Source organism: Echinops telfairi, unplaced genomic scaffold, assembly GCF_000313985.2.
Source record: "Echinops telfairi isolate 266 unplaced genomic scaffold, ASM31398v2 ScPeMD7_1;HRSCAF=3_0, whole genome shotgun sequence".
Lineage (NCBI taxonomy): Eukaryota > Metazoa > Chordata > Mammalia > Afrosoricida > Tenrecidae > Echinops > Echinops telfairi.
Window position 1 is genome coordinate 73,119,472 of NW_022103896.1, and position 13,319 is coordinate 73,132,790.

The window sequence follows — 13,319 nt, forward strand, 5'->3', positions numbered from 1 at the left end:
TAAATCTGTCTTGGAGTAAGTACAACCAGAATGCTTCTTAAAAGCTAGGATGGCGAGCCTGCATCTCAAGTACTTTGGACGTGTGATGAAGAGAGACCATGGAGCCCCAGTAGCCGAGTGGTTACTTCTTGAGCTGCTAACCGCAAGGTCAGCAGTTTGAAACCACTAGAGATCTTCAAGAGAAAGGCCGGCCTTTCCTACTTCCATAAAGATTTACCGTCTCAGAGACTTACAGGGGCAGTTCTACCCTGCCCTCTAGGATCACTCTGGGTCGGAATTGACTCAATGGCATTGAGTTTAGTTTTCTGGACATCAAGAGAGACGAGTCCTGGGAATTGGGCATCATGCTTGGTAAAGTAGAGGGCAGGGAAAGAGGAAGTCTGCCCTCACTGGCAGCAATTGTGCGTGTGGAGCGGGACGGACTGTGTTCCGTTCTCTTGTATGTCGGGTTGGAGTCTACTTGATGGTCATGGCTTATAGTTTATCATTCAGTCTCTCTAGGGCTCCTTTGTTTTTGCACTGGCCTGCCAGGACAAATGTGGATTGCTTAGGTAGCAGTTTCATACTAGAAACGTACTAATTAACATCTCATGGTTCATGAAGGCCTGTCTCTGTATGCCTTTTACTTTGATCACACAAAAACAGTATCTTAGCAAAGCACTCACAAATTCAGTTGCATTAATGATGCATTTTAAAGGTTGAGAAGTTGAGAACTAGCTATGACAAAGCATATATAGATGTTCATAGCCCATTATATGTATTGGAGCCCTGGTGGCATAGTGGTTACTCTTGGACAACTAACCTCAAGGTTAGCAGCTCTAAACCACCAGCCACTTCTCAGGAGAGAAGAGACTTCCTACTCCCTAAAGAGTTACAGTCTCGAACACCCACGGGGCAGTTCTACCCTGTCCTGCCCTGTCAGGGCACCACTGATCAGAATTGACTCACTAGAAATGAGTCTGTTTGTTTGGGGTTTTCTCATATGTACTAAAATTTGACTTAAAAAGACCCTTTAATCATTTTTTTGAGTATTCCCTTCCTAAAAATTAAATAAATCTCACAATATTATTTTCCAAAGTTTGAGATAGTATTTTCTAAAATACTTCTCTGCCTAGTCTATTCTTTCTGTAACTCAGAAGTGATTAGATTTATTATACAGCCTAACCTGATATGATCAATACAACAAAGAAAGTCCTGTTTCCAAACAGGACAACACCCAGAGGTACAGGGTTAGGATATTCAGTTTAATCCTGAGCATCTCCCCTACCTTGGTTCTTTTCCAGGTAACCTGGAAGTTCTGGAAAGATATGGATGTCCTCAATGAGAGCAGTGTGCTTTTCTTCGTGTTAGAATATCTAATGTTCAACATTTGGCTTACCCAAAATAATGTTCTAAATATAGAGAAGGAACCCTAGTGGCACAGTGAGTAAAAGTGAGGGACTGCTGTGGTTCCAGACCACCAGGTGTTGAGAGAGGGGGCGGGCAGTCTGCCTCCATGAAGACTGTGGAAACCCAAAGGAGCAGTTCTCTGACCTCTAGGATTGCAGTGAGTCAAAATGAGCTCAATGACAGTGAGTTAGGTGTGGTTTGGGGTCTATGATCACATAGGCAAAAAGTAAAAGTTTGTTTTTTAATCGTATGGGTTGTTTGGTTGTTTAGGGTTACAAACCACCTGATGAAGGACCTTCTGAATACCAGACGATCCCGCTCAATAAAATAGAAGATTTTGGTGTACACTGCAAACAGTAAGTCATCGTAACCGTACCAGACGTTGAGATCATCCATTTGGAATCCTGATAGTTTAAACCTTTATTTCACAGAGAAGAAGAAGGGTTCGGCTGTAATAAGCTTCACAATACCTTCTAAGTAATAGCGAGACTACAAATGCAGGGTAACGTGTGAACATTTCATTCAAAACTGTTCTAATGTGGTACTTCATTTGGCTTTTACCCAACTGGAAATAACTTCCCAACGTCCACTAAGCTTAACACAAAGCAAAGTAAATACTTGAGCAAAGTTGTGTTCAGGATCAAGTTGATAATCGCATGTCTGTCCCCCCCCCACACACACAACCCCCGCTCCCCAAAAGAACTCAGGATCTACTTAGCAAAGATTCTTTGTAAGCATTTCACTTCAGAAGTGAAAGGTGCTGTACTACACCACCACCATCTGCAACCTGGACCCTGGCACAGGCTTCCACTAGTCTCCCCGCTTCTACCCTTTACCCTGTGAAGGTCTGTGCTCCGCCCAACGTTCTGTTAACATGTAAGTCGGCATGCTGATCCTCTTCTCAGAGTGACTTCTCCTCTCAGAAGGAACAAGAGCCTTCGTTTTGACTGAGGCCTGCATGACCTGTTAGGGCCTGACCCCAGCGACCTCTTTAACTTCGTCTCCTCGTCCTGAGTATTCTTCTCTCCAGTTCGGCCACACTGGCTTTACAGTTTCTCAGGACCTTGGGCGTGATGTTTTTCCCTGCCTGGAATATTCTTCTAGCTGTGTGGCTGATCACCTACAGTAATCATTAAATACTTGCTTCAGTCTTAACAGAGAATATTCATCACATGCCCCATCTAAAATAGCACCTCCCAGTTGCTCTCTGTTCCTGCTTGCTTTTTTTAAAAAAAAAGTTTATTTTAGCATTTGTCACCAACTGACAAGTTTTCTCTTCATTGTTGTTGACACCCTTGGGATGTGAGTCTCGTGGGAACAATAGTACTCCCTTCTGAGCTCTCGCATTTAAAACTGACCGTCATTAGAAGCCCTGGGGGCAGTGTGGGCTAGGCAGTAAGCTACTGACTGCGTGGCCAATGGTTTGAACCTGCCAGTGGCTCTGAGGGAAGAAGATGAGGGTGTCTGCTTTTATAAAACTTTAAAAGTCTCTGAAACTCAAAATCACAGTTCTGTTCTGCCCCCTAGGCTCTCTGTGAGTTGGAATCGACACATTGGTAGTGAGTTTGGTTTGGGCATAGAGAAAATGGGAACCAAAATTTTTCGCTGTTTAAATGATTGGCTAGTTGTGCAGTTTCCGGGGGTCACGGCACTAAAAGTAAAACCACGCACTACATGACTTAAACCAAATATTCATTCGCTCACAGTTATGGAGGTGAAAAATAAGTCCCAAATCAAGGTGTCAGCAGGGCCATGCATCCCCTAAAGACTTATGGAAAGAATCCATCCTTGCCTCTTCTGGCTCCAGGAAGTTGCTGGCAAACCTCCACATTCCTTAACTTGCGACAGTATAATGCCAATCCCTGTCTCTGTTTTTCCTTCATTTCATCTTCCCTGAGTGTTTGTTTCTCTGTGTCCAAATTTCTCCATTCTTCAAAGCACACTAGGCATGTTGCCTTTAGGGCCCACCTTATTCCATCAGAGGAGTCCCGATGGTACAATGTTGAACTGCTTGGCTGCCGAGACGGAAAGATCTGCAGCCCTAACTCACTGACGGCCCTGTGGGAGAAAAGACCTGCTGATGGGGCAGTTCTGTTCCGTCTGAGGACTTGCTTTAAGTCAGTGTCAACTGGACAGCACAGCCACAACCACAGCAAATCCAGGATGACCTTATCCTAGTAACTGGATTACATATGCAATGACCTTATTTACATATTCAGAGGAACTGGGTGGACGGCCCTGGTTGGCCTTGGACTGTAAGGGCTGTGGTTCAAACCCACCAGCTGTTCCTCCGGAGAAAGATACGGCTCCCATAGAGATTTATAGCCTCAGAAACCCTGTATACTTCATGCCAGTGAGTTCAGTTCAACCCAGTACACCGAGATATGATATCCATTCTTTCTCTTTTTCAAAACATTTTATTTTTCAGTTACAAATTTGGCATTAAATCATTTTATTTGCCCTTTGAAAAGAATTTAAATCAGTCTTGTTTGAGAGAATTACTCCTGTAATAATTTCATTTTCAGAGTAGTAATTAGTTTTTACCAATTAGTTTTACACTGTAGCATAAAAGATTTATATATTGAATGCCAACTCTTTTTTTCCGCTCCACCACTAACTGTAGCTTTCAAAACAAATTTAAAAAGAGATCCAAAAACTCAAATACCAGACACTTTGCCATTCAGTCAATTCCAACTCATAGCGACATGACCCCATAGAGCAGAGTAGAGCTGCCCCTGTGAGTCTCCGAGACTAAATCTGTATGGGAATAGCCTCATCTCTGTCCATCGGGACTGGTAGGTTCCAGCCACTGACCAGGGCGCCTTTGACTTCTCTGCTGTTTATTCCATGGGTCATCCTTTTGGTCTTCCTAAAGCCTTTGTCTTTGGACAAGTGGTCTACCTTCCTGCTCTGATATTAACCTAGCGCAGCATGGAAGCTGCTGGTCTAGCTGCCTGCATTTCTACAGCCCCCAAGAATACTCAAAAGATTGTCTCTTAAATAAGAAAGCATTAACTTTTTAATTGAGAAAAGGGTTGACTTAACATTTGACTGAAAATAAGGATAATAAATCCTTCCTCACATTGTGGGAAGATTATTAAAGATACATACCACCCAGTTGAAAAACGGGAATTGGCAGCATGGTTATAAATCCATTTTCTAAATTATTTCATGAAGAGTTACTTGTAGTTGATACTGGCTTCACTTTTTGTACCTTAAATCTCAGCTCACAGTGAACACCCAAAGTTTGTTTTAAACACAGAAACAATCTAATGTATGTGTTAGGTAGTTTATTATAAACAACCTAAGTAAAAAATTCAATATTCTTCTAATTGGTTTGTATTTTTATCAGTGTTATACACGCACATAGTTTAAATAGTATCACTTGATTCTGTGAGCGTCTACTTTTCCCTTTCCTCCCCCCCATTGGCCATACTTAGACTGCTATAGTGACTCTCTTAATTACTTACCCCATATCGTCAAACAGTATGCTTATGGTGCTGCTTATTCATGTTGTTCTAGGAAGTAGCTACTTTTGACTTGTAGTGCAGAAGGGTTGTTGAATATTCTCATTGTTTTCAACTTTTTGGCGAAGATCGGCACTAATCACTATGTCGTGTTGTGCTGGGTGCTGTTGGGTCTATCCCAACTCATGGGCCCTGTGTGCAGCACAAGGAAACAGTGCCTGGGCTTGCGCCATCCTCACCGTTACAGTTCTGTTCGAACCCATGGCTGTGTCCACTGTGTCAGTCCACCTCCTCGAGGGTCTTCCTCTTTTTCATCGACCCTCTATTTTACCGAGCGTGATGTCCTTCTCCAGGGACCGGCCCCTCCTGACACATGTCCGCTCTGAGAGGTCAAGGCTCTGTCCTCGATTCCGGCTCGTCTTCATCCGTCGCCGGTTTAGTCAGACAAACGTTCTGGCTTTTGTCTCTACTTATTAAGCAAAGCTCATTTATTGTGTCATCCTTCAGAATTAAAACAACAATTTTAACATTTACCAATAATGAAAACAACTCTGCTTTTCTATACCTGGCCTTTCCACCTGGGGAAAATACCACATGCTACCCACCCACCCCTTTCCCCAAACTTTTGGGAACTCACTTCCTAAACTCTCCAAAATGTCTTCATCCCTTATGGAAACAGAAAGACAGAGTTTTAGGTAATAGAATGGGTGTGTTTGTTTATCTTTGCTCAGCCACTTACTAGGTATGTGGCTTTCAGCAAGTCCTTCAATCTCTCCTCATCTGTGTTCTTGCTGTCAAATGGGGAAAATAAATCCTTCCTCACATGTGGTAGAGAAGATTAACGGAGAATGTAAAGCACCTGGGCCAGGGAAAGATGCTCAAGAACCAGACTGTGTCCCTAGCTGCTTTGCTTCCGTCATTGTTTCGTTTCAGACACACACAGGTGCCTTTATCTTGTAAAGGTCTTCGCTCGATTCCCATGTCATTAACCTCTTAGTCCTCATCATTTCTTCACCGCAAAACTTTAATCAACAAGCATTTGTCCTTTTGCTCATGTAAAACAAAGGGGGACCGAGCTTTGCTTTTTCGGTGCTCACCCTACAGTCAATGGCTGTCTCTGTGGCATCCCTGCCCCCGCTTCGCCCCTTCTTCGACACTCTCCAAAGGGTGCGGCCACACACAGTCAGTTGTCCGAAAAGGCTCCTCTCCCTAGACGCCATCCACAAGTCCTGAGTACGAGAGGATAAAGTTTAAATCTGTCAGGCTTACCTGACAACGTCCCCCACCTGTGAGCCCCAGCAGAGCACTCCTCTCCTGCTCTAGCCGGGTTGCCCAGCCAGGCTGACTTATCAATCTCCCTTCTACATCATAGCCTTTCGTGTGCAGATAATCTCCACTTAACGCTCTTTGCCCACAAAATTCATACAGTCAGCTCTGTGAGGGCTAAAGCCTGCCTTCTCTCTCAGGCTTCCTTAGCAATTCTAGCCGACCTTAGCTCTAGCCCACTGCAGCTCCTCTCCACTCAGAGTGCTTACCCATGGTCTCTGTCTTTGTCGTTATCTGTCTGTTATCTGGGTGGTAGGTTTTGTATATCCCTATAGCATCCCTTACTGTTATTGAACGTACACCATTTGTTTAACTTTTGTGGGTTCATGCCACATCCTCCCACTGCCCTATAAATGATGAGTTGCTTCAGGTTAAGAAGACTGCTGTGTTTCTTTGTATCCACCGGTATGCAGAACCCAGTGAGATATTAAAAAACCTTTTCTTTTTAAAAATGTGGTCTTTAGACATTGAATCAAAATTTCCTAGCTATCTACAATTATAAACTGTGAACCTTTGGACACAGTAGTAGTTCTTTCAAGTGACTTATGGACCTATTTTAAAATCACCTTTTTCAAAAAGCAGTAGGTCCTAATCAGAAGATTGAGAAAAAATAAGAAAGCTATACATTTTCAGCCTTTCAAAACACCTCATGAAAATTGCATACTGACCTTTGAAAGGCAGCTCATTCAGTTAATGTACACACCTGGCTGTAGTTGATGATCCGTAGCACAGGTAAACTTGTCATTCAGAAGATCTGGCTGGGTGTTGAAACCTTCTCGGAAAGTTCTGGGCTCGAAGAAGGGAAGAAATAAAAATAAGGACGATTGGCCAACAGAAAATTTGAAACCACAGCCCCTAAAAAGTCAGGAAGCCATGGTTCCCTGGTAGTTTCACATGGATTAAAAATTAAAGTATGACTATTGGATATAAAACATAAATCGATTAAATCTAGCCATAACTCAATAATTGAATATTTTTCACTTACTAAATTTTTGCTTTCATTCAATAGATATTACGCCTTGGAAGTTTCATATTTCAAATCCTCTTTGGATCGCAAATTGCTTGAACTTTTATGGAATAAATACTGGGTGAATACACTGAGTTCTTCTAGCTTGCTTACCGTGAGTACTATACTTTCAAGGGATTCACTTGAATTTTATAAGCTATATCAGTTGGTTGAAACATGAGACTGACATGGAAAAGCAACATCCAGCTTGGCCAAGATCCCAGAGCTAGATTGGGTGCTCGACCAAACCACTGTTGGTTTCGTGTACCGTGAAGACCAAATCTAAATAGCAGATGTAGTGGCCAGAGCAGGATGGGACTGCCACTGCCTTAGAGGGAGAACAAGACAGATACTGTGAATGTGAGCATATACACAGCGGCACCAGAAGTGCAATCATGGCTACAGATGGGTGAGGGGTTGTCGTTATGTTTACTTTCACTTTTATTTTTTGTATCTTTTCTAATAACCATTTCATGTATCATCACAACAGCCAGAACATGTTAGTTCTTAGAATGTTGGGTTTTGTACTGATTCTAAAAGTTCAACAAGAAGAGTAGCAAGAATGCGCTGATAATTTAATTTTGGGGCGTTTATTAGGTGTGATGGCAGGCCTAAGAGCTCTATGTTCCTCCCCTCATCTAATGGCTTACAACAGCCTTAAGCAATAACCTTAGTAATGGTACCCACTCTCTGCTTCTCCAGAGGGAATTGGGGGTTCAGAGCAGTAAAAATATAGCAGAACCACAGCGTCCCAGGAGAACAAGTATGAGATTTAAGCAGTTGAGAGAACAATTCCAAGTTTTACCTTGCAATTATGAAAGGGGCGGGGGAATCTACACCTGAACTGCTGAGATTTGGAAAGCAGTTTTTGCAAGTGGAGTTTGACATTGGACCCCACTGTCGGTGCAGATTGTGTTAGGTAGAACTCTTGAAAATGAAATGTTGTAAGGAAATTAATTTCTTTAAAATTAAATGGATTGTCTTTTCAAGGGTAGGCCTGCATTACAGTAGATAAATAAATCCTGACGCGATGCCATTTTCTCCACAGAATGCAGACTACACCACTGGCCAGGTCTTTGATTTGTCTGAAAAGCTGGAGCAATCGGAAGCCCAGCTAGGACGAGGGAGCTTCATGCTGGGCTTAGAGACGCATGACCGGAAGTCAGAGGACAAACTCGCCAAAGCGACGAGGGACAGGTGAGTATGAACGTGTCTGGCCCTTGCCTGTCACCCATCCCTGTACTTTTTCAGCAACCAGATAGGTCAGAGTAGAACTGCCCCTTTGGGTTTGAGACTTACAGTTTCTACGGACGAGACAGCCCTGTTTTTTCCCACAGAGCAATTGGTGGGGTCCATCTGCTGACTTTGTGATTAGAAGCCCAACATATCACCCACCCAGGCTCCTGCAAAGAATCAGCTCACTGCCATCAAATCAATTCTGGCTCACGGTGAGCCTACACGGCAGTGCAGGACAGCCCTTGTGCGGTTCTACACTCTTACGACACTCTTTCCTGGAGTAGAAAGCCTTGTCTTTCTCCTGCTGAGCAACAGGTGGTTTTGAACTGCTCAACTTCTGCTGTAACTGCTATGCCACCAGGGCAAATAATAATAGGAATTCAATTCCTTATTCGTCAACTCAGTAAGAATGGTGCCTGAATGTTCACTTCTTGGGACCTTTCGGAGATGTCAAACATAGGCTTTCGCTTGGGATATTTAGGAGGCAGTAGATAAGAGTATTAAAGGACTAAGAGATAATAAATAGGTAATCTTATGAAAACTTTTCTAGGTTCAATTAGAATAACAGAGAAGACCAGTCCACACTAGATTTTGTTTTTAACCTATTATGGCTCCCTTTTAAATCCTTAGCTAATGGACCTAATTGTATCTCTCTTAAATCAGTTTTCTGAAACTATCTTATGTACAGTCATTTAGCAGCACATTTACTACCAAAGATTTTGTTCATAGCAAACTTGGGCTATGTTACCTAATAGCTGATGAAATAATGTTGCCGTCCTTCAGATGCAGACACTATCGGGTCCAGAAGGAATAGCAGTCACTTTTACAACAATTTGAAATTTTATTGTGATAATTAGGAGCACAGAAGAAAAAAACCATGTTGATACCTATGTAATGTGATAATATTGGTACCATTTTAAGAAAAACGGAATTTGTCTATAGGCAAGACAGGGAGAAAAGAAGTATATCCCAGAAGTGGAAGTCTTAGGATTGGCACTATCTCACTCCGTCCCTTCCCAAGGGGAGCCCGAGTGGCCTTGGAGTGGCTGTTACACTGCTAACCACTGGGTCCACTCAAGCCCACCTGCTGCTCCGTGGAAGGAAGGAAGGTTGTCTGTTCCTGTAAAGACTGACAGGGCTCAGCAGCAGACACAACTCGATGGCAGTGGGTTTCTTCGCTGTGGGTTTTTTTGGTAAATGAGTTAGTGTTCTAAATAAAATGTCTATTTTGCTTCGGCCCTGTGCCTCTTTTGTGCTTGCCCTGAGTGTTTTTGACCATCTGTCTCTTTATTTTTTAACAGTTTTATTGGTATATAATTCATATATCATGCAGTTCAATAGTTAAAAAGAGTTGTGCAGTCACCGCTACAATCAATTTTGGAACATTTTCTTCTTTGCTGTGCTCATGCTTATTAGCTCCCCACTTCCCCACAACTTCCTTAACCATAACCCCAAGACTGTTAAACCAGTTATGATCTCTCTAGAGTTACCTACCTATCCTGCATTTCATATAGAGAAGAACATATAAAAACACAAAGCAAAGCAAACAAGAGCCTAGAATAATAATAATAATAAATAAAACATGAAGACCTCTGTTGAAAAAATAGCAGAAGATAATAAAAATTAGAGCAAATTGGTCAAAAGGGAGAACAAGTGATATGGTGTTAAATTTTGCTGTCTTTTTCTGGCAGACCTGTGTCTGACATTGACATTGAATATTGTGAGTTTTGCCAAACAACCAACTCCCATTTTTTGTACGAATAGCGTCCAGTCACCTAAGGATTGATTGTGTACAAGTATAGAGGTAGCCTATCCTTGTTCAATCTCCCTCTCACAGTAGTGTTTTAAAATTACTACCATGGGCTAATCTGTGACACTATGAACAGAAAATTCTTATGATCAGTAAGATTCTGTACCATAAATTAACAAGGAGGTCTCTAAGATGAACCAGAGACAGATTTAAAAAAAAAAACCACATAAATTCAGGAATGGGTTTGGGGCTCCCATTTAATCCTAGCTCCATTCTAAGAACAATTTGTTCTTACAACATGGCCCTGCTCAATGCTTGCCCTCATAAACACCGAAGATAGGGGTGCTGTAGCAAAGTGTAATGAAGAAATTAGATGGTGCCTTGTCTTCAGAAAGAATAGCATCTGAGATCTTAGAGGTTTGTTTTCAAACAAGCAGCCATTTAAGAGAAATGTCAACTAAGCCCACATGGAAGAAGCACACCAGCATCCATGGCCTAAGGATTGTAAATTATATAATCCAAATTTGATGGAATACTATCAAAGCTTATATTGTGAGATTCTGGTGTGCAGAAAGCTATGGATGACAGGGTAAGTCCAAAATATATTTGCAGGATCTACACAGGGGCCTCTGGTGAGTTCTCTCTGATCATAATCGAAGCAGGGGAATAGCCTGGTGACCAGACAGAGTGTGCAGGAGAGATTGAAATGATAAATCTGACTTGAACGGTTAAAACCTTGTCAGTTGATCTCCCTTCTATACATTTTTTGCATTATCTGGTTTGCAGTATATTCTGGTGTGTTCGTTTGTTTCTCCATATTGGGGTTGGTCTCTGTAATATTTTGTCATTCTCTAGTATGCGTAACCCAGGGCACGTGAATCTATAAAAACAACAATAGAATAAGTGCTCTTCAGGGATATGGCAGGCGGGGGGAGGGGGAGTGCAAAGGGAACTGGTAGCGAGGAGCTAAAGAAAGAAAAAATGTTTTGGAATCGATTGTGGTAGTAATTGTTCAACACTGCTTGATATGATTGAACTACAGAATAGTATGATGTCTAGATTCGGTCCTATTAAAGTGGTTTGAAAAAAAATGACGGGGGCCTGGGGGAGCCGAAAATGTATGTGGAGGGGGTGGAAGGGAGCGCTAGAACTGATTGCAACTACACACCTCATTTTAAAAGCAATTTAACCATGAAAAAAGTTCTAAAATTGACTGGGGTAGTAATTATATAATTCTTCTTGATATGATTGAACTACTGTATGATATGTGAATTGCATGCCAATAAAACTAAAAGAAGTAAAAGTGCATTTTTTTATGGTAATGTTTTTATTCTGCAACAATTTATTTCATGAACATGGATTATGCTACTATGATACAGTCTAGATACAAACATTTTATAACACATGATAAAGTGTATTTTTCAAAGAAAAGGAAATGAAATGATCAGAAACTCAGATCTATCTACATATGGAAAAAAGACCATTAGAGAAATAAATGAAAGTTCGGTGTAAAAAATATATACGTTTTTTACCTAATTACGGTATGTCTGCATTAGTCTACTTTCCAGTGCACTCTGTCTGATATCAAGGCCATTCACGTCCCCAGTGAATGGCCAGCGGGGTTCACCAGAGGCTTCATCCAATTGGGGACCCTGCAAATGATTTTGGGACTCCACTGTCATCCATATCCTTCTGAAAACTGGGTGCCCATCCGTCTGTATGTTTGTCATTTGTCATTCTATCTACATTTACATCTGAGATTTTTATATCATAAAGATCTCACTATTGGAATATCTCCAATTATATAAGGAAAAGTATAGCCATGGAAAAGTTTCCTTTTCTGTGTAACCAAACTTCTCTTCAAATACTGCTTTTTTTTTCTTTTTGTCAATTCAAAAATCAGAATCTTTTGCCCACCAACTTAGCTTTGACAAAAGCAAACCTAAGATAGTTTCCCTTTTTTTTTTTAGTTATTCTACATAATAAGCAACAAAGAATAACAGATTTTTAATATAATTTGAAGTTTATCATTATGAACTCTGGGGTTTTTTTCAGAGTTCTCTTTTTAAAAAAAATTTTTTTAAACAATTTTTTGGGGGCTCATACAGCTCTTATTACAGGTCCGTACATCCATCTATTGTGTCAAGCACATCTCTGTAAGATTTCTGAAAAGTAGTAAAATTGATTTATTATAAGCTGTCAGATTTTCAAGACCCTTCGTGGCATAAGCCCTCAGCTGCTAACTAAACGGTAGGTGGTCTGGGCCTGCCCACCCCGCTGCACCAGAGGAGAAAAATATGGCACCTGGCTTCCTTGGAAACTAACTGATGACCCAGTTCTGCTGTGCCTTCCAGGGTCACAGTGATGCGCATCAACTTGATAAGTGTACAGTGGGTTTACATCCTGTTTGAACATCACATTCTCCTGTAAAAGTCTCAGTAAGGAGTGCCGGGGTCAAGAGACCTGCAGACAGGCAGCTGACACGTCCCGAAGGAAAGCGTCAGAATGGTGTGGTTTCAGGAGCGTGAATCGAACCGGCAGAGGCACCCACGGATGGGCAGTGGAGGAAAGTGGAATGTGTGTCAGGTTATGACACTTTGTAACGCTGCGTTTTGTCTTTACAGTTGTAAAACGACCATAGAAGCTATCCACGGATTGATGTCTCAGGTTATTAAGGATAAGCTGTTCAATCAAATTAACATCTCTTGAACCACCACTGCGTAATACTCTTGCCTGAAAATCAGCAGGAGAAAAATAATCAAGCAAAATTTTAAAACCAGTTACCAAAAATCTAATTAGGAGTCTAAAGTGCTCTGAAGTGTCGTGAATAGTAATAACCTTTAATAAAGCGCTTTAAAATGAAAATGCCCCTTTGCTGTTTTGTGGGAGGAGTCACATTATTTTTTTAGCATTCTTGAACGTGAAACAAACATTTAGTAGAATCTTTGTTTTGTACAGTCTTATATGTTAGTCAAAGGATTTCAGCATTTAATGTAATAGTTTTATACCCTCTGAGGCATTAAGGAAGTCATACCATGAGTTATTTTTCTAAAAATCAAATAATTCCTTAGAGAGAGGACCTTACTCGGAGGACCTAGCGCCATTCAGATACCAGGTGCTGTTTACTGAGCCAGGTCCAGTGTGG

General features: G+C 41.5%; 1 protein-coding gene across 1 annotated transcript in view; it reads left to right on the forward strand.

Moving 5' to 3' along the window:
• Window positions 1-13,039, forward strand: part of COPS5 (COP9 signalosome subunit 5) — a 24,633-nt gene extending 11,594 nt beyond the window's left edge. Inside the window, exons 5-8 of the mRNA XM_004697531.2 lie at window positions 1,660-1,745; window positions 7,192-7,303; window positions 8,237-8,385; window positions 12,799-13,039. Of these exons, the coding sequence (XP_004697588.2) occupies window positions 1,660-1,745; window positions 7,192-7,303; window positions 8,237-8,385; window positions 12,799-12,883 (432 nt within the window). The 3' untranslated portion in view covers window positions 12,884-13,039. The remainder of the gene's footprint in view (window positions 1-1,659; window positions 1,746-7,191; window positions 7,304-8,236; window positions 8,386-12,798) is intronic.
• Window positions 13,040-13,319: the final 280 nt, after the last annotated feature.